At 43.2% G+C, this 26,572-nt stretch overlaps 1 protein-coding gene across 1 annotated transcript in view; it reads right to left on the minus strand.

Moving 5' to 3' along the window:
* The window catches only part of AKAP13 (A-kinase anchoring protein 13), a gene marked incomplete at both ends in the record, with an annotated part of 114,402 nt that overhangs the window by 49,720 nt on the left and 38,110 nt on the right, over window positions 1-26,572 (minus strand). The window contains 3 exons of the mRNA XM_080692887.1: window positions 687-729; window positions 14,155-14,263; window positions 19,268-19,460. Of these exons, the coding sequence (XP_080549013.1) occupies window positions 687-729; window positions 14,155-14,263; window positions 19,268-19,460 (345 nt within the window). The remainder of the gene's footprint in view (window positions 1-686; window positions 730-14,154; window positions 14,264-19,267; window positions 19,461-26,572) is intronic.

Here is a 26,572-nt window from a genome sequence, read left to right on the forward strand (position 1 = left end):
GGCTAGCCTTGAACCTGTGATCCTCTTGGCTCAGCCTCCCAAGTACTGGGATTGCAGGTGTGCACCACTACATCCGGCTCCAAGGACACAGCTTTAAAGTTTAAATCGAAGCCGGGCGTGGTGGCGCACGCTTGTAATCCCCGCGCTTGGGAGGCAGAGACGGGAGGATCGCGCAGGTTCGAAGCCAGCTGCGCGCGCTGGCTTAGGAGACCCTGTTTCCAAATATAAAAGGTAAAAATAGGTCTGGGAGTGTAGCCCGGAGGTAGAAGGGCTTCCAGGAACCCCAGTACCACCTTAAAAAAAAAAAAATAAAGTTTAAATCGACTAAGAGGGCAGCACCTCATGAGCTTGTGTGTGTGTGTCTACACACTAATTACGGAGTAAAATGCTGCTAGGTATAGGAATTAAAAGTCCCTAGAAGCTAAGTAGGCATAAGTTTATACATTAAAATGTAACCGTATTAATAAATGCAAACAATCTTTCAAATGAAAAAATCCTGGGGATATTAAAGACACAGTCTCCATTACAAATGACTTGTGATAATTATTCCAAATTGATGACTCAGAAAGCGAGCACCTGATGGGCTCAAGTAACTTCGTCTACTCAATTAAATGCCATCAGATAATGTGGATGTTCTTCATTTCATTCTGAGAAAAGGAGTGACAAAAGGAATGGCCCTTAATTACCTCTCCGTCAGATTGGCACTGGTGTTGTGGAAGAGCCGGGAATCTAGAGAACAAAGAGGCAAAGGGAAAGTTAACAAGATGCAACCCTGACGGCAGGTAAAGCATTTTAAAATCTCCCGCACGCTAACGCACACACGGCGTTCGCGAGTCCGTGCACGGTGCCTCTCCCGCCTTCAAAGGTCTTGGAAGATTTGTAAAACTCTAACTTGAAGCCTTCAAATTAGAGCTGCCAATAAGCGGCGATAGTGAATTTCCCACCAAGAAGGTAAATCTAATCAAGGATTCGAATAATGAAAAACCCCAACGTTTTCTTTCTAGCGCTTAAACGCATGTAGCGTGCTATATTTCTGTTCCCATCCGTGTTCACTTTCCACAGGCCATCGTTCTGAGTTGATGTGTCGCAGGAAGAACGTATAATAAAAGAAATGCCACCGTTTTCACTTCCAAGCCTGCTTTCATTTATTCCTACACTAAGCACCTAGTACTACCTGGTATCCTCAGAAGTCCTGGCAACAGACTAGTGAAGAGGACGGCGCATCCGGGCTGGCTGCCGAAGACTCGGCCCTGCCACTAAGTCGGGGTAAGGCAGCTCGAGTCAGTCCCTCGGCCGTGAAAGGCTCGGGATAAGCAGACAGGAGGTCTTTTCCAGATCGACAGCGGTAAATGACCTGGGGCCGATGCGGTCTTCCTCCTTGCCTAACTTCGGACCATAACTGGAAGCAGGTGGTTAGCACTGCCGTTAAGTTAGATCGCAGGGCATTAAGTGGAAAAATCAGAAGGAACTAGATCGTTACTAGATCGATCACCTGGTATCAAAGTCTGAGCTGCAGAGGACTTGGATGTGAGCAAGGCCCGCAAACTACAGAATGATAAATGGCTTCAGTTTTTAGTGAGACTAGGTTTAGAAAATAATACACATATATGTATGTATATATTTATTTTCCAGGTAGAATCAGCTTGCTCAGTTATACACAGAGGAGGCCACCCTTTTTCTGAGGTTGGTTTCAAGGATCTCTAAGATGACTGCGAGTCAATGTTAATCTGATAGAGATCTGAAGACGTTCCATAATCTGATTCCCAACACTTGGCACTCTTTTCAACTCACACTCTGGTCTGGATTCTGAATAGAAATTTGTGGTTAAAGTTACTGCTGTAAGATATTGCAAAAGCCAACATGTGGGAATAATGCATAAGCAGCTTTCAGAAGAACTCTAAGTCTTCAAAAGACTGCCTCCTCTATCTCCTCCCCACCCCGCCTGGGGTTCTTCTATTTCACTGACGACATTTGGTAGCAGCAGAGGGGTGAGAGGGAAACACCAGCAGCGTAAGAGTAAGGATGCCCAGGATCTAACCCCCCAGGCCCACATCATCTGGGTATGAAATGATCTAACCTCACGATGCCTTAGCCTCAATCAGTGGCTTCAAAACTTTTTCCATCCAAAAGGCCACCGATGATATAAGCAGTACTATGTTGTCTCAGGCTGGGATTCTGCTAGACCTTTAAGCAATTACCTAGTAAGTTACCACCCTAGCAATATGAACAAAATAAAAATCCATAATGTAGAAAAATACCTAACACAGAGTCTGGCCAATGATGAGCTACCAGGACATTTCTGTGGAATAAATTAAAGACCGAACAAACATGTGAGTAGGTGCCTGAAGAATCTATGACTCCTGTAAACATGTCCAGCTTCTTCACTGCTCAAAAAATTTTAGTTCAGTTACTATGACCTCTTAGCTGTGGTTCTAAGGCCGATTAGTTTACCGATGCCTGTGAAATTCGTAGTGTTACCAAGTGTTCAGAGCATCTAAGCGTGTGAAGAATCAAAGTTACTTTTACGAAAAAATTATAGAGAGAAGAAATCTGTCATTGACGTTGGGACACAGAATATTACTCCAGGTAAGTAACACATTTCAACCAGACTTTTTCTTTTTGAAGGCACAAATATAACCTATTTGTTATATATAATAATATATATATATATATTATATATATAATAATATATATATAATAATAACCTATTATTCTAACATCTAGGAACTTTAGGTGGCAATTCTCAAGATAGCCAGGGCCAATAACTTTCAAAGTGTGCTCCATGGGATACTTGTGTCATGAAATGTTATAGGTAGTCCTAGTTAGTAATATGGAAAACACAAGCCGGTGTGGTGGCGCGTACTTGTAATCCCAGTACTTGAGAGACTGAGACTGCAGGATCCAGTTTCGAGGCGAGCTTCAGCTACTTAGTAAGGCCCTCAGCTACTTAGGGAGACCCTGTTTAGCTCAGAGGTAGAATGCCCCTCGGTTCAATCCCCAGCACCACATCAAAAATTTTATATATATATACACAGAATGTCAAACATTGCCTTGGGACTTTACAATGTATACACATTAGCATTTTAAACCTGCTTAACCCAGAGTTTCTTTATTTGGCAAACCCCTTTACTTGAACCCAAAACACCCTTCATTTTTTCTCTTTGCCCTCCCTACAACTCTGTGTGTGTGTGTGTGTGTGTGTGTGTGTGTGTGTGTGTGTGTGTGTCTGTGTTTCTTCCTGGGGATGGAACGCAGAGGCATTCTACCTCTAAACAACATCCCCAGCCCTATTATATATATATATATATATTTTTAAAAATTTTATTGGTGCGTTGTAGTCATACATCTTAATGGGGTACAAGATGGTGAAGGTACCCGGGCGTGGTGGCGCACGCTTGTAATCCCAGCATTCAGGAGGCTGAGACCAGAGGATCGTGGTTCGCAGACAGTCTCAGCTACTTAGTGAGGCCCTTTGCAACTCAGTAAGACCCGGTTTCAGAAAATAAAAAGACTGAAAAATAGGGCTGGGGCTCAGAGGTAGAATGCCCCTGGGTTCCATCCCCAGTACCATAGGAAGAAAGGAAGGAAGGAAGGAAGGAAAAGAAGGAAAGAAAGAAAGATGGTGGAGGCATATATTCATTAAAACGTAAAAATTTCAAAGAGAAAAAATATTTAACTCCTATTGCTTAATCTACAGAGTAACCAGTTAGACCCTGTAACTAGTCTAAAGTGGTGAGAAGAAAAAAGAAAGTTTAACATTAAATTTTTAAAAAACAAGTATTAAGCTGGGCTGGTGGCGCATGCTTATAATCCCAGCATTCAGGAGGCTGAGACTGGGAGATCACGGTTCACGGACAGCCTCACCTACTTAGTGAGGCCCTCTGCAACTTAGTGAGACCATTTCAAAAATGAAAAGATTAAAGTTAGGCGTGGTGGCGCACGCTTGTAATCCCTGCGCTTGGGAGGCTGAGACAGGAGGTTTTTCACAGGTTCGAAGCCAGCCTCAGCTACTTAGTGAGGCTCTCAGCAACTTAGTGAGACCCTGTTTCCAAATAAAATATAAAATAGGGCTGGGAGTATAGCCCAGAGGTAGAAAAGCCCCTGGGTTCCACCCCCAGTACCACCAAAATAAATAAATGAATAAATAATAAAAAGACTAAAAAACAAACTAGGCCTAGGGGTATAGCTCAGAGGCACAATGCCCCTGGGTTCCATCCCCAGTACCAAAAAAAAAAAAAAAAAAAAAGTTTTAATTTATGTACTGGTACTGAGCATTGAACTCAGGGGCATTCCCCCTCTGAGTAGCACCCTCAGCTTAATTTTTTTTATTTTGAAATAGGATCTCACTAAGTTACTGAGTGCCTTGCTAAACTGTTGAGACTGGCCATGAACCTGCCATCTTCCCATCGCAGCCTCCCAGGTACTGATGACAGGCATTCACCACCACGCCTGGCTAACATTAGCTTTTATTTTTTCCCTTTTAAAAGTAATTTTATGGTGCACTGTAATTATACAACATAGCGGGAGCCAAAGCGATACTTTTATACACGTGCACATCCCTCGGTGTTCCCTTCCTCATTCCATCGGGGGCCCCCTGCTGCCCCATTAACATTAGCTCTTTTTTTTTTTTTTTTTTGGGTGGTACTGGGATTCCTGGAAACCCTTCTACCTCCAGGCTACATTCCCAGACCTATTTTATAATTTTTTTTTAAAAATTTGGAAACAGGGTCTCTTAAGCCAGCATAGCTGGCTTCGAACCTGTGCGATCCTCCTGTCTCTGCCTCCCAAGCACATGGATTACAAGCGTGTGCCACCAACATTAACTTTGCACCCGGCAAACATTAGCTTTTAAATACCACAGATGGACAGGTATTTATCCCATGAGACAGAAAAATGGACCAAGAGAATGCAACTGACACCATCAAAAGGAAAATTGTGTGAGATTAGCCCTCAGTACTACCAAGGGCGGAGAGGGATGGGAGCCATCCCTTATGCCTCTGAGGGCGTTGTTCTGGAAAGATGCCCTGTGCCTTGTTAAGGGGAGACCAGTGGACCAGCTGGGGTTAGTAGCGCACAGAAGATGGAAAATCCAGCTTTCTCCAAATCAGTTGTGAGAGGCATGCAAGAGCTCCAGTGATGGTCCTCACACAGTTTAATTTTTTAGTACCAAGCCTACAGCACTGAGAGACAGCCCGACCCTTGGAGAACGGCCACTGGGCGCCACAGCTGCTTACTTACTATGGAGCTCTTCCTCCTCATCACTGGAGTGAGAAGAGCCAAGAGAAAAGAGAGTTTTAGATTTAAGGAGGAGTGGAGAGATGCTGATGGCGAAGGAGATCCGCCTCGCTGGCTGCGTCTGCTGCGGAGCTGAGAAGGGGGTTAACAGAGAGACACAGATTACGCCCGGTTAGAGAGACAGGCACCTCCAACCCGTGCGCAAACAGTGATGCCATCGGCTACGGCATCCCAGGGGAAAGGCTGACTAGATGAACGATGTAACGATATAAATGATTTACATTCTACATTTTCATTTCTGAACATGCAGAATTCCACTGCAGTTTTTAAAGACATCCGACAAGTATGTTCTTGTTAGATTATAAAAACAAGATGTTACCTTTTTCTTTTTTCTTTTTGGTGGTACTGAGGATTGGACCTCAGTCACACCAAGAAGAACTTGAGCATTCTACCTCCAGGTCTTTTTACTTTGAAACAGGGTCTTATCCGGAGGACATTATGCTAAATGAGATTAGTCAGTCACAAAAAATAAGAAATCGGATGCTTTCCCTAATATGTGAGAGCTAGGGAGAAATGGGGCATAGGAGGAACTCTAGATGAAAAAGGAAATCCTATAGAGCAGCAAACAAGACAACCTAAAGGAGGAAAAGGGAGGGGGGTGTAAGAAGGAAAATCTCTAAAACACACAATGTACTTAAACGTAACGAAGTCAACCAGTAAGCCAAGCAAGGAAAGGAGGGATGGGGCGGGAATTGGGTAGGGGTTAAGTCAGTGATGTGTACATGTCTGTACACACACTTTTTTTTTTTTTTTACCCCAATATGATGTGTGAATATAATGCACCAATTAAAAAATAAAAAAGAAACAGGGTCTTGCTAGGTTGCTCACTGAGGTTGGACTTGAGCCCACAATCCTCGTGTCTGAGCCTCCTAAGTACTGGGATTATAGACATGTGCCACCATGCCCGGATGGGAAGCTATTTTTAATGGTCACCATTTGCAGCTAGAGTTTTCTTCCTTAAAAGTATATGGAAGAGCCGGGCGTGGTGGCGCACGCTTGTAATCCCCGCGCTTGGGAGGCAGAGACGGGAGGATCGCACAGGTTCAAAGCCAGCCGCGGGCGCTGGCTTAGGAGACCCTGTTTCCAAAATAAAAATGTAAAAATGGGTCTGGGAGTGTAGCCCGGAGGTAGAAGGGCTTCCAGGAACCCCAGTACCACCAAAAAAAAAAAAAAAAAAAAAAAAAAGTATATGAAAGATATGTAGTCATGGTGTTCCTTAGAATTTTATATTTAGCGGTCTTCTCAACCACCAAGGGCATTTTCATTCATTCACGCCTCTAAGCAGACGATGTTCCCACGCAACATTCTGGTAATTCACATCTTTCTGACCTTCAAAGATAGACCGCTCCTTCCAGGCAGGCTCCTCCATCTCACTACTCACTGTGGACGGACACTCCACAGGCAGCTGGCCTCAGTCAAGTAGGGAAACAATTTATCATTTCCCATTGACCTGCTGTTCCTCTTATGTTCCTTCATTTAGTAAGTGGTACCTAACATCTAACTAGTCACTGAAAACACAAACGTGGCACCGTATGTGTGTGTGTATTTTTTTTTTTTTTTGCAGTACTGGGGATGAAACCAAGGGGCATTCTCCCTCCGAGCTATACCCCCCAGCCCTATTATTTTATATTCTTTATTTTGAAACAGGCTTCTCACTGAGTTGTAAAGGGCCTCACTAAGTAGCTGAGGCTGTCCGCGAACCACAACCCTCCATTAACAGCCTTTCAAATGCTGCGATTACTACAAGTATGTGGCCCCACGCCCAGCTGGGCACCATCTTTGAATCCATATGGTGTGTCTAACTTAGGAACCTCCATCCCTTTTTTCTTTTTGTGTACCCAGGAGTGGGTTCAATTCCCAGCATCTTACCCCAGACCTTTTCAATCCCTTTCAACTTTGTATTTGAAACAGAGCCTGGCTAAATTAGTGTGTGCTGGCTTGGAACCTATGATCCCCCTGCATGTACACCCCACTTGCTCAAATCGCTTGGGTGAGCTTTCCATATATGAGTCTCCCCAGCTAATTCCTCGCTGCCCTGGGCATCTCTCTACCCCTGCCATCCGACACCTGCAGGACATCAGATGTCTCAGCTGCTCGATCAATGGTTTTCTATCAGCTTCATTCGTTCTCTTCTCCGTAGGGTAAAGGTGTTCAGGAAAGCAGCACTATCTATGGGTCCATTCCTCTCTGGCCACTGGCTAGTTTGGCGCTTAGCAAAGACAAGGTTCTCAACTAGGCACTGGGTAAACACAGTAACAAATGTGCTTTCTTTTATCAGGCTTCTGGGACTCGTAATGTTCTAAACGAAATCCCAGAAAACGCCCTGTACCTACTGATAGGAAATGAATAAATCTAAGGGATGTGAGATATTTGCTATCTGTAGAAACTGTTCGTAAAAAGAATCAAGGAAATGTTGGCCCAAATGTATGTACCCAGGCTTTATAGGCATGACAGTCTTACAAAAAAGTTATCACTGAATGTGTGTCTTAAGCTTATTTCCAAATGCAAAGCAAATTTTGGAAATGACAATGAGTTGCTCTATTATCTATTATCTAGTAGTCCCTTTTTGTGCTAAGAAATCATGGATGAAGAAAATCCTTATTTTTATGAGTATCTAAAAATTATCCCTAGCCAGGCATGGTGGGGCACAAGCCTATTTCCTGTACCCGGGAGGCCAAGACAGGAGGATCACAGGTTCAAGGCCAGCCCGGGCAACTTAGTGACACCCTGTTTCAAAATAAAATAATAAAGTGGGCTGGGGGTATAGCTCAGTGGTAGAGCCCCCTCCCCACAAAAGAATATCCCTGACACACATAAAAATCTCCAACCTGTACGGAAAGATATTCTGGTAACATGGTGATAAAATTTAAATGCAGTCAAAGTACACGCACACACACTACATACATATATCTGCCAATTACTAATCACACACACACATGTACACACACCTGTAATTGAATCAAAAGATCAGTAAAATATCTACTTGCCTGACTAAATTTTTGTTCTTTTGGACATGCTTATCAATGCTATCATCTCCAAAGAAGAGTTATATTAATTAAATATATAGCTAGGCGAGGTGGTGCATGCCTGTAATCTCAGTAGTTGGGAGGCTGAGACAAGAGGATTGATTGCAAGTCTGAGGACAACCTCTGCAAAATAGTGACACTCTTAGCAACTTAGCAAGCCCCTGTTTTAAAAAAAATACTGGGCTGGGGGGTAAAGCTCAGAGGGTAGAATGCCTGTGGGTTCAATCCCTAATACCACAAAACGGGAAAATTTCAGTAAATTTCCATCCCACTGTCCAAAATTAAAGAAGAACAAGTATGGAAAACAGAGACGCTATACGCTCATCAGCAGTGATGCTCCCTCTCCAGACGCTCGCTGCGATCTCTGCTCGTGTGGCTCATTTATCTTTTCAGCCTGGCACAGGTTACAGGTAAATCCTAAAGTTCAGTTCTCAAGAGAGACTTGGCTTTCACCGCCATGCAAGCTGTGACAGCCCCAAGCTAGTTTCTCTCTCGAGTCGTGTACAAGGAAGTGGGCAAACTCTTCAATGTAGGTGAAGGTGTGCTCACGAGCCATGCACAATGAAGGAAAAAGATCTCACCGACAAGCTCATCAGGTGAAAACCTCTAGAGCCCGGCGTGGTGGCGCACGCTTGTCATCCCCGTACTTGGGAGGCTGAGACAGGAGGATCGCGGTTCACGCACAGCCTCAGCTACTTGGTGAGGCCCTTTGCAACTCAGGGGTTCCACCCCCAGTACCACCAAAAAATAAAAATAAAAAATAAAAAATAAAAAAAATTAAGAATCAAAATTAGGGCTGGAAAGCCGGGTGTGGTAGCTCACGCTTGTAATCCCCGCGCTTGGGAGGTGGAGACAGGAGGATCATGCAGGTTTGAAGCCAGCCTTGCTGGCTTAAGAAACCCTGTTTCCAAATAAAAATATAAAATAGGTCTGGGAGTGTAGCCCGGAGGTAGAAGGGTTCCATCCCCAGCACCACCAAAATAAAATAAAATAAAATAAATAAATAAATAAAATAAAAATAGGGCTTGGGGTGTAGCTCGGAGGTGGAATGCCCTTGGGTTAGAATACCCCTGGGTTCAAACCCGGGTACTGAACACACAAGAAAAGAAAAATCTAATGGATACAACTGCCCATAACATTATCATTATTCACATATTCAGGATCTGGGACACAAGGAAGCAGTTTCTCAACTCTTTGAAGCACCTTCTGGGTGGGAGCAGTAAAAAGGTTAAAAACAGTCTTGGAAAGAAATCATCTGTATTAGACAGACTGCTCTACATATGCAGATATGAAATTGGCTCTTCCACTTAACCAAGAAACCGTCCGAGTTTCCCCGCAGGCTGGGAGGCAAAGGGCCCGGCCCTCCTCTCTGATGCAAGGAGGAGAAATGCTAGACACATTTGCCGGGGCGGCCTCCCAGGAGCACAGCAGCCCCGTGCTCATCCTGATTCCCTGAAAATCGAGCCAGCAAAATGTGCTCATCGCGAAGGAAACGTTTTAGTCATCCCCTTTACTCAGTGTTTTCTTCCACAGCAGTGCATTTTGAAATAGGCACCAGTTTGGAAAAAAGGCTGTTAAGTTTTGTCTGCTTTTTCTAATCTAGAAAATGGCCCAACGAGACAATCAGACAATGGCTCACTGGACATACATTTTCTAAAATGCTCAAGTGTAAATAGTTGGGAAAGACTATATAGGTTTAGGTGGTAACTTTTTAGAAGGAGGAAGATGGCACACAGATAAAAAGCCAGAAGCTGTAAGAATAGAGAAGCACTGTTTCTGTGCGCCATGGCTCTGTGTGGTCACTGAACTGTGGCACTCCAGAAAGGTAACAAAGCTTATTACATCATAGGAAATACTCCAAAGCTTTCTTTTTTCTTTTCTTTCTTTTCTTTCTTTTTGTGGTACTGGGATGGAGCCCAGGAACATTCTATTTTTCTTTTTTTAAACAGAGTTTCACAGAGTTGCGAAGGGCCTTGCTAAGTAGCTGGGGCTGTCCACGAGCCGAGATCCTCCTGTCTCGGCCTCCTGAAGGCTGGGATTACAAGTGTGCACCACCACGCCCGGCTTATACTGAGGCTTTTGAGAAATTCACATGTAAACCACAGCACATGAGCATCCCATTGACAGTTTCTGGAACAAGCTCCAGATCATACAAACACTAAGTGTGTTTACAATGAAACGTAAGAATATATACGCCAAGTATGTTAAATACCTGAGGCTTTAAAAATCAATTGTGGAGCTAGGCATGGTGGCGCAGGCCTGTCATCCCGGTACTTGGAGATTGAGACAGGAGGGTCATAGGTTGGAAGCCAGTCCCTGCAACTTAGACCCTGTCTCAAAATAAAAAATAAAATAGGGCTAGGGGTATGGTTTGGGGGTAGAATGCCCCTGTACCTCTCCCTCAAAGAAAATCATTTTCAGATATTAATGATAATGCTTTTGAGCTAGGAAGACCATGAGTAAAGGTGAATCACGCAAGGCACTTAAGTGTTCTGGAATCAGAGATCTGAGTCTACAGCAAATCCCAAGATATCCAATTATCGTGGAAAGCGGCAGACCACACGGATTTGACACAAGTACTAATTTTCTCTTCAACAGTCACAATTTCAACATTTTTAAAGGAAATATATTCCTAGAAAAAAATAAGAAATACACTTGGGAAATTAGCAAGCTGCATTTGGGTAGAACTCGCTGACACCGGTTAATCTTCCAACTGTAATATATGCCAGTGTCGGGAAGTAGGCGACACTAGTTACTCCAATCTGCATGAAGCGTATGCGACAAATCAGAATGAGGGTATGATCTGCTGAGGAAAGGACTGAGCCCTGGCTTAAAACTCTACTCCTGACAGCAGTCTAATACTGACTTCAGGTCTTCTCAGTGAGCTAACCAGACAACTTCCCTACATCAGGAAGAAAAGCAGCGTGTGCCGGAACCTCAGAACCTCCAGGACAGTGTTTTCTGGGAGCTAGCCACACTATTTAGTGTTTGGAGAGCAACTGAAAATAGTTAAAAACCATCATGCTTTTGGAGGAAAAATAATGAAGTGTTTCATCCGTAAGACAAGAGCGTACATGATATAACATAGGAAAAGGATCTCTCTCTGTGGATACGTTCTACTGGCGTTGGATATGTGTTGCAATGAACAGGATCTCCATGGTGCCACGACACGTGCTGGTCATGGATGTCTTTAGAAGTGCTTTTCTGTCTTTCTCGGACTATTGAGCTCCGCCACCCTGATTCATCCAAATCGACTCTATAATTCTCATTCTGTACCACCATTTAGAACCTCCATCCTAAAGCTAACTCTCAACAACAAAACAGGAAGCGCTAATTCTTATCTACTCTGTATTTATAATTCTCATTCTGTACCACCATTTAGAACCTCCATCCTAAAGCTAATTCTCAACAACAAAACAAAACAGGAAGCGCTAATTCTGCCACAATTCTGGGAGGTCCTATCTGTCTCTCCGAGATTATACCATTAGGCACATAGCGTGCTTGAAACTTAATCACATGAAAACGAGGACAAATTCTATGGGATCATCCATTATGCCATAATTCCACTGCAAAAATTAAAAAGATTAGGCCTCCAATAAGCCATGAAGCAGGCCAAAACATCCTATTAACACAGGGAAGCTACTGTCTCTGACTGTTTCAAATTGAGTTATAAACCGGAGACACCGAGAAACAGACACCAGCGGCTTATGTTTATTCTCTCTGCTTCAGCCTCCAAAACAGCTGGTCTCCCAGCAAAGAGCCTACCGCATCACCCTGCTTGATTTAAAGTTATATCAATAGCTCACGCTTTCAGTACTCATTAAAAAAAAGTTTTTAAAATGGGATTTCTTAAGCTTTTGCTTTTCTGTGACACATTTATTCAATTCCAATACGTTTCTGAGTGCTTCTCCTTACGCGGGCCCTGTGTTTGTGGACGCCACAACATCCCTACATCTCCTTTTGTAGCCAGCTGATGCGACTCTGCACAGTTCTGGCAGTCATTTTAGATGTACTCCTCTTTTCATCTGCCTAACTAAAAATGAACCTCAGCCTTTGCCTTTCATGAGCTTGATATTTTTGTGTTTTTCCTTGGTGGTAAATGAGCACTGAACCCAGGGCCACGCTACCGCTGAACTATACCCCCTAAACATGTTGGCCTTCTTATTTTGAAACAGGGCCTCACTAAATTCTGGAGGGCCTCACTAAGTTGTCGAGGCTGGCTGCGAACCTGTGATCCTCCTGTCTCAGCCTCACAAGTCTGGGATTAAAAGCGTGCCTCACCACGCCTGGCTAAGTTCGACATTTGTCAAGTGCTCAGGCCAGTTACTTTGCCAAGTTTCTCCATTGAAGAGCTCATGAAAGGTAAGATCAACTTACCATGAATAGCGCAGAATATTTATGGAAATATACGATATTTCCATGAAGGGAACCATACCAAGTGCTATGTGCATGTGTTTATCATGTTGAACCTCACCATCATGTATGATTACTCGCACCAACAAAAGTACACATACACACAATTTTGATAGTAAAGTAGACTAAAGAGGCATTACCACTTAACTCAATGTATATTCCTGAATTAGGTCCTGGACCCAGAAAGAGATAAGAAAACTTTAAATGTGAATAAGGTCTGTATACAGCATAAGAGCATTTTATCAAGATCAAGCTTCCTGATTTGGGTAACGGTACTGTGGTCGTAAAAGAGTTATTTTTGTTTTTAGGGAATATACAGTAAATTAAAGGTAACGGAACATTATGTCTGTAACTTATTCTATCATGTGCTTTAAAAAAAACTTTAAGGGGACTGAGAAAGAGAGTAAGAAAGCATGGAGAAAAAAAGTATTATCACAACATTTGGGGATCCAGGTGAAGAATACGTGGGAACTCTGCACTGTTCTTCCAACATTTTTTTTCCTCACTGACAAGCAACTGAACTATTTTTTTGAGTCTGAAATATTTCGAATCAAAAAGTTTAAAAAACTGTGCATTGGATTTACATCCAAGAATATAATGTACTAAGGAGATTTTTAGGGAGCAAAAGAAGGAAGATTCCCAAAGTTAAACTCTGTTTTCTTTTTGAAGTATAAACCATTTATTCGGAGGAAGAAGCCAGCAAAGTTTGAGAGTTAAAGTTATAGAGCCTTAGTGTAAGAAAAATGATAGGAAAAGTGACTAAACTCCTTGGTGTCTTTACAAAAAACTAAAGCTACCATAGTGATACATGCAAATCCATGCTCAGAGCGGCACAAATCACATCAGCCAAATTACGGAACCAGCCCAAGTGGCCATGAACAGATGAACAGATAAAGACAATGTTGTACATACATACAGTGGAGTTTCATGTGGCCGTAACCAACAACATTATGACATCTCGCAGGAAAATGCAAGGAACTAGAGAATATTGTGTTTGGTGAGCTCAGTCGGTTTTACGAAGTCAAAGGCCATGTTTTATCTCATAAATGGAAGGCAGAGAAAAAAATAGGAATCAAAAGAGATTTCCGAGGAAAGAGGATTGAAGCCAGAAGGAACTGGGTGGTGGGGGTGGCCAGGGGGACAGGAGGCTTGATGAAGGAAACAGTTCAAATGATGCTCTGTCCATAGATGACCACGTACCACATAGATGTCCATGCCATTATCACAATCCATCTCACTAATGTGTATGGGGTGGGGAGTGCGTGTGCGTGTGTGCGTGCGTGTGTGTCCCAAGTGCTGTGTGTATGAATGTTTCTATCACATTAAACCTCATGATGATATATAACTATAATGCACCAGTGTAAGTATCTTTAAAATGTAGCTCAGATATAACTAATGTTTTAAGAGGTAGCATACTCACTGTCCAATCCAGGATGGCTGATCGTCATTAATGAGATGGATTTTGTCAACGGAGAAGAAATGGAAGACGTACAGTAATTAAATCCCTGTTGCTTAGCTCTGTGACGTGTCTATGAAGTAAAAAAGTAAGAAACAGGTTTTAAGTACACGCAGTTTTAGTACTCCTGGATCACCACCGAATTTATTTCCAGACTTAATTCCAGAATGGCTCTGCCACTTAATAACTGCTCAACTCCTAAGCAGGTATTCAAGTTTTTGAGCCATAGATGGTTTTCTATGATCAGAGATTACTAGAGTATTCATCCTTTACAGTGGTTTAAGACCTTTGATAACCACTAACAATGTCTCAAGCTTAGCAAGGGCTGAATATCTGTGGAATCCATAACGCGATTAAATTAACTGCACCAAAAATGCCACACTGCGTATAGTACTTGTGCTTTGAAAACCTATATAGCCCCCTACAGAGATATGGTAGGAGACTGGTATTACTCTGATTCTCAAGAGTGGGAAACAGAAACAGAAGTAAATAAAGTGTTTCATGATCACAAGCAGAACAGCAGCACATCTGGAAAGAAGCCTAAATCTCTTTCATTTCCTCTTCTAAGATTAGACTGGTTCTACATGAACACGAGGGCCACTGAAATCTGGTGACTTAACTCCCCCAGGAAATTCCCAGCAGCTTCAAGGTGACGTAATTCAGCCAACTATAGATGTTCCTGCTAAACATCCCTGAAAGCCAGCATCGGAGTCCTGGCGATAAGGGAGAAGTTCTCTCCCCGGGTCTTTTGAGAGCCCTCATACTGCTAACCGATGTTAATAACCAGGGTTAATTATCACCAATCCCTTCACTTCTTAGTGGGCTGAAATCTCTCTCCTTGTGACTCACAAATGTTGACAGGGAAGCGATGAAAATCCATTACTAGCAATGAAGTCAACTCAACCGGGGCAGACTTCTGATTATTTAGAGCTTGTTCCACTTGTAACCATGGAACCCGAGGCAAACAGTTGCTATGTTTCAAATACACTGTGAGGTCTAAAAATTGACCTCAGGGAAAGGCACAGACTTTCAACAGGAAGTTGGCTGCAGGCAACTTGTACAGATCGGAGAGATACAAGCAGCTCGAATCCCCGTGCTGAGGTTGCACACAAGACGACAAAATAGGGCTGAGCAGAGAGTTCCAGGAAGGCCAGGTGCAGCAAAGCACTGAAGGGTTGACATTTATCTAGAAATACTGATTTTATCTGAAGACTAAATCAGAAAATCCACTGCAGAAAGACATCAGTGGTAATTAACATCACTTATTTAAAGACAGGGTCACCTGTCAAATTCCTGGAGATATCAATCTCACAAAAGGGACCACATTAACAATATTAAGAAAATCTCAGCTGGGTGTGGTAACACACACACTTATGATACCAGTACTTGAAAGGCTGAGACAGGAGGATCGCAGGCTTGCCAGCAACCTCCTGAGACCTTCTGCAGCTTAGGCCCTGTCTCAAAATAAAAAACAAGCTGGGCGTGGTGGCGCACGCTTGTAATCTCCGCGCTTGGGAGGCTGAGACAGGAGGATCACATAGATTCGAAGCCAGCCTCAGCTACTTAGTGAGGCTCTAGGCAACTTAGTGAGACCCTGTTTCCAAATAAAATATAAAATAGGTCTGGGAGTATATAGCCTAGTAGAAAAGGCCCTGGGTCCCACCCCCAATACCACCACCAAAAAAAAAAAAAAAAAAAAAATCAGGCTGGGGGTGTAGCTCAGGGGCACTGCTCAATCCTCAGTACTCCCCCCTAAAATAAGAGGCCATAGAGAAGAAAATCCCAGCTGGGTGTGGTGATACATGCCTATAAGCCTATTACTAAGGAGACTGAGATAGGATGATCATAGGTTTGAGGTCAGCAATGTAGCAAGACCCTGTTTCAAAACAAAATGTAGTAAGCCCAGCATTCAGGAGGCTGAGACCCGAGGATTGTGGTTCGCAGACAGCCTCAGCTACTTAGTGAGGCCCTCTGCAACTTAGTGAAACCCTGTTTCAAAATAAAGAATAAAAAAATAGGGCAGGGGATATAGCTCAGAGGTCAAATGCCCCTGGATTCCATTCCCAGACCAGCAAAAAGTAAAAAAGTAAAAAAGGGCTGTGGGTGTAGCTCGGAGGTAGAATGCTGCTGGGCTCAACCTCCAGTGCCCAAACAAAACAAAACAAAACCCCCTTCATTTCCTCATTAAAACCGGTCTACGTAAAGATATAGAAAAGCCAGGCGCGGTGGCGCAGGGCTTGTAATCCCAGCATCTGGGAGGCTGAGATGGGAGGATTGAGGTTCACAGCCTCAGGTGAGGCCCTTTGCAACTCAGTGAGACCCTGTCAAAATAAATAATAAAAAATAGGGCTGGGGGTGTAGCTTGGAGGTAGAATGTCCCTGGGTTCCATCCTTAGTACCTGAAAAAATATATACGTGTATAATATATATGGAAAGAAGTGAGACCAATAGCCAGGAATTCTAAGTTTCGAATTCTGCCTGTCACTGTTCAGCTAACAGGCACCGTTACGCAAGTCACTTCTATGGGCTTGGAGTTTTACACTGAAGGGCTTCATGTGAACTCAAATGGACGCAGTGGCACCAAGTCTTTGATTCTGTTCATTTTACCTGGTCTTGAAAATCATTTCCCAAGGATTCTATACGCTTGAAATGCACTTTCTTTTGCATGGGTTTATTCACCCTTATAAAAGCTGCACTTGGTGGCTGCGGTGTGGCTCAGTGGAAGAGCACTTGCCTGGCGTGAGTGAGGCCCTGGGTTCGATCCCCAGCGCATCTACGCACAGACACGCGCAAAACAAAGATACTTATGCAAGCTGCACTTGGTAGCCGCCAAAGACCTGTCCTAGTTCTTATTCCCTTCATCTGTCACCATTAAGCTGAGTAAATCTAAATCACTTGTTGCAATAAGCATATTTTCTAGGCTCTTCTTTTTTTCTAACATTTTCTCTCTCTCTTTTTTGGTGGTACTGGGGTTCCTGGAAGCCCTTCTACCTCCGGGCTACACTCTCAGACCTATTTTATATTTTTTATTTATGGAAACAGGGCCTCTTATGCCAGAGAAACTGACTACGAACCTCCGGGATCCTCCTGTCTCCGCCTCCCGAGCGCGGGGATTACAAGCGTGCGCCACCACCCCTGGCTAACATTTTCTAATGTAGGAGGCAAAGCAGAAAAAATTTTAAAAGCAGCAAAAGTTTTTAGGCCACTGATTTGATTTGCATTAAGCCTAAATTCTCTTTATTTATTCATCAGGCCTTAAGTAAGTATAAATGATACGCTTGTTACTAAGAGAATCTTTCAGTGCCAAATTTCTATTTGGTTATGCCGCTGTGACGTGGTAGGATGTAATAAAGAACTAATTTTCTTCACGGAAAGATGCGATCATTAAGTCAACGTGCAGGTTATTAAATTTCTTGTTTAATTAAAATGTTTCATTAGCCGGGCGTTTTGGCACAGGGATTGTAATCCCAGCGCTTGGGAGGCTGAGACAGGAGGATCACACAGGTTCGAAGCCAGCCTCAGCTACTTAGTGAAGCTCTCAGCAACTTAGTGAGACCCTGTTTCCAAAGAAAGTATAAAATAGGGCTGAGGGTATAGCGCGGAGGTAGAAAGCCCCTGGGTTCCATCCCTAGTACAAAGAAAAAAAAAAAAAAAAAAAAAAAAAAAAGCGTTTCACTTTTTTGTGTTTAATTAGAAATATTTCAATTGGGCCGGGCGTGGTGGCACACGATTGTAATCCCAGCATTTGGGCCAGCCTCAGCTAATTAGTGAGGCCCTCTGCAACTCAGTGAGACCCGGTTTCATAATAAAGAATAATAATAAAAAAAAAAGGGCAGGGGGTGTAGCTCGGAGGTCGAATGCCCCTGGGTTCCATCCCCAGACCCGCAAAAAAAAAAAAAAAAAAAAAAAAAAAGAAATATTTCAATTGGAGGAATTAAGCGTTACCTCTAAATCCTTTCAAAAATTACCCCCAAAGTCCCCTGGCCTCTGAGAAGGAAGAAGGAATGAAGACAAGGTAAGAATATTACAAAAGCGTAGAATTCAAATTCTCAACTCAAAATCTGCGCAGACGAGGGCGTGCCTAGTGCGGTGTGCCCACCGCGATCGCTCTGAGCTCATCATGATGGATGATTACAATTCACCAAAAACACCCCCCCAGAGAAGCCCCCAAACTCCCCCAGATATTGCCAAAGGTGATAGAGGACAACGAGGGGCCTGAGGAGACGAGTCCCCTGATTGTGGTCAACAAGGCAGCCCACAACTTGACAGGACAGGAGTCCAGTCAAGCTAGGAGTGTTTTATTTCTTTTTTGTGGCACTGGACACTGAACCCAGAGGCATTCCTACCTCTGAGTTACACTGTCAGCCCATTTTCTCTTTATTTTGAATCAGAGTCTCACTAGGTTGCTGAGCGTCTCACTACTTGCTAAGGCTGTCCTCGAAGAGGCGATCCTCCTTTCTCAGCCTCCCAGGTACTGGGATTAAAAGCGTGTGCCACCACGCCCGGTTAAGGCAGGAGTTTTAAGAAAAAGGCAGCAGGGGAAATTTACAGAAGATGAGGTAGGAAGCAAAAGGCAGGGGTGCAGATGTTCGCTCAGGAATGCTGATGTGGACAGAAAGCAGAAGGAACACGCGGTCATTCCCTGGATAGCATCGCAAGACAAAGTATACTTCTAGGAAGAACAAACCTGGGGCATGTGTTTGAGAATTAAGAAGCTAAATAATGACACGTAGTATATTTCAAAACTCATTTAACTACAACAAAGAAGGCCACAGATTAAAAAAAAAATAGAAAATTTCAATATCCTGAATACCTCCCCAATTTTAAAAACTTTGCTTTGATGGAATATTTTCATCTATGCAGATTAATGGTATTTAATTAATATTTTAAGTGCTAAAAATAGCTTTAGTGTTGGATCGAGCATATTATTTAACAGGAAAAGAATCATAGCTACTAGCCTTATACTAAGAGAGGTCTGATCGTCTATGTTCTCACCCTGTTCTTACTGTGAGTGCATATTTTGGGAATGAATTAACTTTTTCTCTCGATTAGCAACATATGCCAATTTCAGCCTCACCTGCTGATCAAACAGCCTATGTTCTCTCTGGTCTGACTCCAGATCCTCTTCTGACAGCGACATCAAAGAGTCCCCGCGTTCCTCTCCACTGAAAGGGCGTCTGAGCTCTTTGCCATCTGCGGAGTTTGCTTGGAGAGATGAGGACGGCTTGTTTCCGACGCCAGGCTCTCCCGTCAAGCCTTCCAGACTGAAACTGAACACAGAACACAGAGCCAATCCACCTAGAGTCTCATAATAACAAGAGGACATAAAATCCTGTTATATCTGTATCTCCCTAGTCCAAGTCTTATTCCTATGTCACCTAGCACAGCTGTCGAGAAGGCCCTCGGGCACAGATGAGTGTCCTGCCTTCCCCCAGAGGTCTTGGTTTGCCGAGAGAGAATACCACATGTTTATATTCTTACTTCATTCAACTTAACTAAATGTTGAACCAGCTAAGATCATTTTCTCAGACATGTTTGAAAATGTCATATAGACAGACCATATTTCCTGTAATTACTATCTTGTGTGTGTGTGTGTGTGTGTGTGTGTGTGTGTGTGTGTTTCATTCACCTGATATAATCAATCGTTGTTAGAATCTAACTCTGCCAATGTCAAAATTCGCAGAGAAGGTATGAGCGTAGGTAACTTCTAGAAGGTACAGTAGACGCCGTGTCCATGTGTCCACTAAAAAGACCCCTTCAACTCTAAGCTCAAGTGTATTCCCGCTGGCTGGCCTTTCCAACTTGACAGGTAAGCTTCCTCCCGGAGAACTTTACTGTTACTCAGAGCATCACGATCCGAGCACACCTGGCCGGACAGGAGCGACACCCAGGCTTCCTGAGAACTGTTAGTTGCAGAGAGAGACAACACTTTAAGAGACAAATGCTGAAAAGCTACTAAGTCTAGGAGTTTCCATTTTTTTTTTTTTTTTTTTTTTTGTCTTGATGTGGGTAAAAGAAAAAAAGCAAATGAGTTGGGATTTTAAATGTGATTCCTGGGATAACGATTTTTGTGGTTTGCAGAGTAAAAAGCATTTTCTTTAGGCGGGAGGCTACAGTGAGAGGTTAGTTATCTGTTCTCCTGGGTCTGCTAAGTGGAATAATTCACATCTATTGTGACTACAATGGAAACTTCTTCAAAATTAGCAAGATCTCAAGAGAGTTGTAGCTGCCCAGGTCCTCACTGAACGACCAGATGGCAGAGTATCTGGAACTACACAAAAGCTATTTCGTTACCCCCGCCCTGGGAAAACTTAAGAGTTAATTTCTATAATTATGTTCCTACATGACAGCCCATGGGGCTTCTATTTGATTTTTGGGTGGAGGGGCTTCATAAATTGCTTGTTGCGAACTAAAGCCATATGTCTCATTTCTTATGTTTTCTGCTGCGTATATTAAACAATAGGTTTGTTTCTCGTGTTTCAACAATAGGAATCATGCTAATTACGAGCAATTGTGCCTGCAAAATGCATTTCCAATACTGGGGACGAGATGGGGGCTAAGTGAAGAGGGAATTTCGTTTTGTATTATAAATGAGTTTAAAAGCTCGAGAAAACAAAACTCTATGTTTACTGCAAAACTGAATACTGAAAATGTGTTGCTAATTAAATCCGGCTGCCTAGCTGAAAGAAAAATACGAAACAAGGGTCCCTGAAATTGAAATCTAAAGTGGCCTGGGAGGCATAACAGCAATCAGTGCATCGTATTATCTGCCTTGGCTAATTGTTTTCCTCAGGGATCTGGGGATTTGGACAGACCCAAACGAAGAGGGACCAGGTCTACTAAATACAGAGACAAGTCTGAGCAGCAAACACCAAGTCCACAGCCCCTCGAGACAAAAGCGATACACCAGGGTATGCCACGGGGCCCCAGGACGCTGCCCTTCAGCTGGGTTAGCGAAGCCCACAGTGGAGACGGGGAACGCTGTGTTCACACACATAGCAGGCTGCCCATATGCATTCCAGCCACACAGAAGCCAGCTCCAAGCCAAAGCCAGATGCCGTGTTTTGCGGTTCCCCGCTCGGTGGCTGGACACGCAATGATACCATACCTTCTGTAATTAAAGTCAGCGCTCAGGGCAGCAGAGTACTGCACACCAGAGGGACACCAGCTCATACTGGGGATGACACCAAAGGCAGAAACAGAAACGGAGGGAGACAAGGAGAAACAAGTATGGGGTTATTAGGTTTCAAAGGAAAGGGCGTCATTAGAGACCGATGGAATGGTTTAATCATCAAAATTTTTAGGAATGTAACATTGAGAATTTAGAAAGGCTAGAATTAGAAGCATGAAATCTTAGCACTGTTATAGCAATGACAGTCGAAACAATGTTTTGGAAAAGACCGTATGGACTCTTTTATCGGTTAACCAGTCCAATCTGAAACCCCCACATAGCCCACCTCACTCACGGCCTCCGCTCTGCGCATGCTGGGAGAGATGTTTCGTCTGCACTATTGGGAAAGCCCCTCTACCTACCGTGCGGCTCCCACATCTACCGCAGCGTCTCATCCCACACCGAGAGGAGAGTGGCAAATTGTGCGGGGGTGCTCGCTGAATCATCAGTTGGTGTTTTTTCCTTCCTCCACATGTTTCCATTAAGGATGCAATCAAACCAGACAATTCCTACGCCTTGCGTGATATGCAAGAGCTTTGCATCCTTAGAAGCTACTCATTAGGCCATCCTGCTACAAGTATATACATAAATGATGGCCATATTTTCTCCCATTCTCAACCATAAGGAAGGAGTTTTTTTTTTTTTTTCCTTAGAAGTCTATGGTACTGATTTGGAAATGTGTCTTTTACATTTTAAGTTTATATCCATTTTTCCCATAAGATTAAAAAAAAGTATTTCATCATCCACTTCCTTTGCTTATCATAGTACAGCTGGGACAGTACATGTTTAGCTGGGAAGGCTAAATAAATATAACCAGCTAAAAAAAAAATAAGCCATTTAAATGATCAGTTGTTCTATAAAGGGAACTGTATCAACAGGTCAGGATTTTGTTTTGTTTTTTGTTTTGGGTACTGGGATTGAACCCAAGGACATTCTACATCTGAGCTATACCCTCAGCGCAATTTCAAGTTTTATTTTGAAACAAGGTCTTGCTAAGTTGCTGAGGCTGTCCTCGAAATTGCAAACCTCCTGTTTCAGCCACCCAAATACTGGGATTACAGGTATGAGCCACCACATGTGGCTATAACAGGGGCAGGATGCTTGCCTAACGAAACCTATGTTTAACATGCATTGCTGCTATTTGGGCCTTAACATCCTACGTGATATGGATTTGTTTTTTAAAACGTATAAAGACAGAGCTGCTGGACAACAGTAAAAGCACTCAGCTCCCCACCGCACCCTGCAGACGCAAAGGCCTGCGGAAGCCGTCAGCACCTTTCTCAAATACATCTAATAACTGCTTGGTGGCCAAGTGGGTATTTGAATAACAAAGGAGGGTTTGGGGCAGAGGAAAGAAAACAGGGAAAATGGTGGGAGGGTCCAGCAGCTTCCCCTATGGCTCTTCTAAAAGGGAATCTTTAAAATAGCTTTAAAAAATAATTCAAGTGGCATAAGACATTTTAAATCAAATTAAATGAAATGCATCAAGCTCACAAATGCAAAAGCAAAGCGCAGAAATACATAGCGGAGATATACGTCTGTCTGGTATGATGAGACTGACTTATAACTGACTTGAAGAAAAACAGGATTATCCTCTATAAGCATGCATCAGACCCAGAAGTCCATCCCTCTACCATTTATCAACTTAATTTTCTCAGTTTCCACACTGTTGATAAATTTCACCCATCTCCTTGATTCCCAAAATACGATAATGGCGTGGAAGACTGGGGAGAATTTAAGATGAAGAGCCGCAAGGAGACAAAAAGACAGTTTTCCTAAGAATCCAGTAAGTGGCAGACGGATGATAATGCTGCCCTTCGCTGCGGCAGAAAAAGCCCGTTAATAAATAAGAGTATGAGTGAGCGCGTCCAAATTGCCTCCATTTCCCATTGAGTGGAGGTGATACGCAATGGTTCTTCTTGGCCTTGGAAATTTAGGAAGTTCTAGACTCTTCCAACCCTCCCACCCTCATACTCATGGATATGTTTCAATCTTACAAACTTTTAAATTACACAATATTTTTCTACAAAAATAAGTTTCAGTCTGGGTAAAAGAATAAGTCTGGGTAAAAGAAAAAATCAGTTTTAGTCTGGGTAGAAGAATAACCGGGTCCTTTCTATCTGTGTGCTGACATGGGCAACGTTCAGCAACTTGCCATCCTGCACCTTCTTATCAAGTGCATGTTTTTAGTAAGTTTACATTGAAGAGCTTTTAATAGAGAGCCCCAAAATACATTTCCCAAGGTTTTAAGACACTGTCTACTGAAAAAGGCCTGGAACAACTTGTTCTCCTGGAGACCAAGTTAATGAAGCCATCATCATCTGACGTTCATGAGAATGTCTGAATTTAAGCTTGACTTTTCCTCTAAAATCTAGACTTTGGATCTAGACCTTTGAAAGGAAGCGTCCACTTCAGAAAGATGAAGTAGGAAGATAACTTGCCTGCTAAGAAGCCTAACAGATAAAAACACCTCCTTCCAAATGTCTCTTAATCTGAGAAGCTGACAGTAATTTAACCATATGTTTTGGAGAAACCCCATGTTTTTCCAAACAATGGAAGAAAGGGCCGCCAAGGACTCCCGAACAAGGCAAGTAAAATAAATGTTAGCATTTGGAGAAGTTTGAAGCAAATCAGCACCTGTAAGTAGAACTAGCTTCTTGGCTTATAAATCATTTATATTTAGCTTCAAAATTTTTACCTGACAAGTAATAAGGAATTAGAAGTCTAAGAGATCAGTTAATGACTCTTAATTGCGTTTTGTTTTCCTTTTGTGGTACTGGGGATAGAGCCTAGGGTCATTCTACCTCCGAGCTACACCCTCAGCCCCCCCCCCTTTTTATTCCTTATTTTGAAACTGGGTCTCACTGAGTTGCAAAGGGCCTCACTAAGCAGTAGCTGAGGCTGTCTGTGAATCGCGATCCTCCTGTCTCAGCCTCCCAAATGCTGGGATTACAATCCTGTGCCAGCATTTACATGCCCAGCTCTTAATTGCTTTCTGAAATGACTACGTCAGCAATGAAATGGAAACTGCCAAGTGGCCTAGGAATTAAGTCTGCCATCATATTATTAAAAAATGTATTGAAAATATTTTAGGACTTGTGTGAGAGCACACACATATTTCTGGTTCTTTTCTGGAGGGAGGGAGAGAGGAAAGAGAGAGAGAAAGAGAAGGGGAGGGAGGGAGGGAGGGAGAAGGGGAGAGGAAGGAAGAGACAGAGAGAAAGAGAGCGAGAGAGAGCGAGAGAGAGAGGAGAGAGAGAGAGAGAGAGAGAGAGAGAGAGAGAGAGAGAGAGAGAGAAAAAGAAATGTATTCCCTAGGGTCTACTAGATAGACACAGCATGCAAAATTCTTTGCATCTTTGAATTGTCCTAAGAACAGTGGGGTGAGACCCTATTATCAGAATCATCTGAACCAGTAAGTACAAGACAAAAAAATTACTTCCTATGGAATGGACACAGTAAATAATTAGAACCTAAATTTTATTTGTCTAAATTAGGAATGACACTATTTAAAAACAGACTGTCCAGGCAGCTGGGGATGCAGCGCGTGCCTAGCATGCACAAGGCCCTGGGTGTGATTCTCAGCACGACACACAGAAAGTTCCATCCTGGATTAAGCAGAAGGAAAGGCTTGTTAGTGCAGGCTCAGAGGTGACGCGGTGAGTTAGTCCGTCAAGTTAGTGAACTCTGTACCTTCTCCTATGAATGGGAGGCCTCCTGACAACATCCCCAAGAACTCGCATTGAACTGAAAATGAATGGCGGGACAGTCAGTGATGCAGTAAAACAAACGGACACGTATGCATGAAATGGACAGACGCCACGCTGGGGAGACACACCGCACGGGCGCAAGAGAACCCGAGGCTGGGGTGAGAAAGACGGCAGCGCTGAAGGCCCGGCGACTCTGCGGAGGGCGACTGCGCTCCTTCCTTGCTCTAAGGAGGCAACGAAGGAGGTTTATTACATTGTAAAAGGATGGGAGGGCGCACTATTCAAAACTTTACTGACTTTAAAACCCACCTATCTCTCATTTCAGGAACCCTACAGTGGAGTTGGGTAGTCCTTAACACTAAGCTCAAACAGGCAATTCCACGACATATAGGCAGGTTGAAAATATAAATAGTGTATGGCACAGGGTTCTAACTCAGCTTAGCCCTAAGCTAACCATGGAAACTCGGGCACATCTAATCAGAGATTCGGCTTCCTCGTCTGCGCTCCATGACACCCACTCCCTTGTAGCTCTGAAATCAAAGCCAGGACAAAGGGATCCACCATGGGATATCAAGAAAAAAATAGGTTATTTGTAAAATATACCTCCATCCTTGGTGCTGTTTTCATCTAAGACAAGGATTTCCTATCAAGAAGATGTCCTTGCCTCAGGGACAGAATTTGGGCCACAGAGCTCACTCTCTGCGTCCTTATATTTTATACTTTTGTGACTGCCTTGAATAAAAAAAAAAAAATGCAGCTTGTAAAAAAAAATCGAGGACAGAAGTATTTAGGAATTGACTTTTTTGACACTATAACCTAGGATTTCCAATCCATATAAAAACAACGTAGCAGATAAAGATTCTGCTAATTTTTCAGGCTAGCCTCCTGAACGCAAGCACGTGTGATATGGAACTGTAGAAGGGCCTCTGCCTAAGAGGATGCTAACCTGGGTTCTACCCACCTTGTGTCCAGTGATGTGAAGTCCCTGAATCAATGTCCTTATCTACAGACATATCACCTGACTCAGGAAGAAGATTGAAAAATCACACGAGATACTGAGTAAAGATTAGCCACTAGTGTAGGGCATTACTGAGAGCCCCAAGAAAGCAAGGGCTTTGTCTTAATTATCTACCTCCAGAATCTAGAACAATACCTGGCAGGTAGTGAGTGCGCAGTATCCTTTAGCACAATCAATGAATGAGATCGGATTATAGGTTATTAGGAGGAAGTAGGGGAACATGTAAAAATGCGCAACTCCAGCTGAATTGTTCGCAGACAACTATTCAATAAAAAAAAAAAAAAAGGCCCAAACTAAAACTCCAACTGCCAGTCTCCTCTCTCTCTCAGCCGGTTCTCCTGAGGAAGACGGCGGTGGAGGAAGCACAGTGGTCAACACAGCGGGCTCCGGGCGCTCACTCAGTACTGGTAAAGCCACCTACTTAAATGCATGTAGGCAGTCTGCGGTCAGAGGCCAAGTTCAACTGCCCAACTGAAGGCCTAA

Source organism: Muscardinus avellanarius (genome assembly GCF_963383645.1).
Source record: "Muscardinus avellanarius genome assembly, chromosome: 3".
Taxonomy (NCBI): domain Eukaryota; kingdom Metazoa; phylum Chordata; class Mammalia; order Rodentia; family Gliridae; genus Muscardinus; species Muscardinus avellanarius.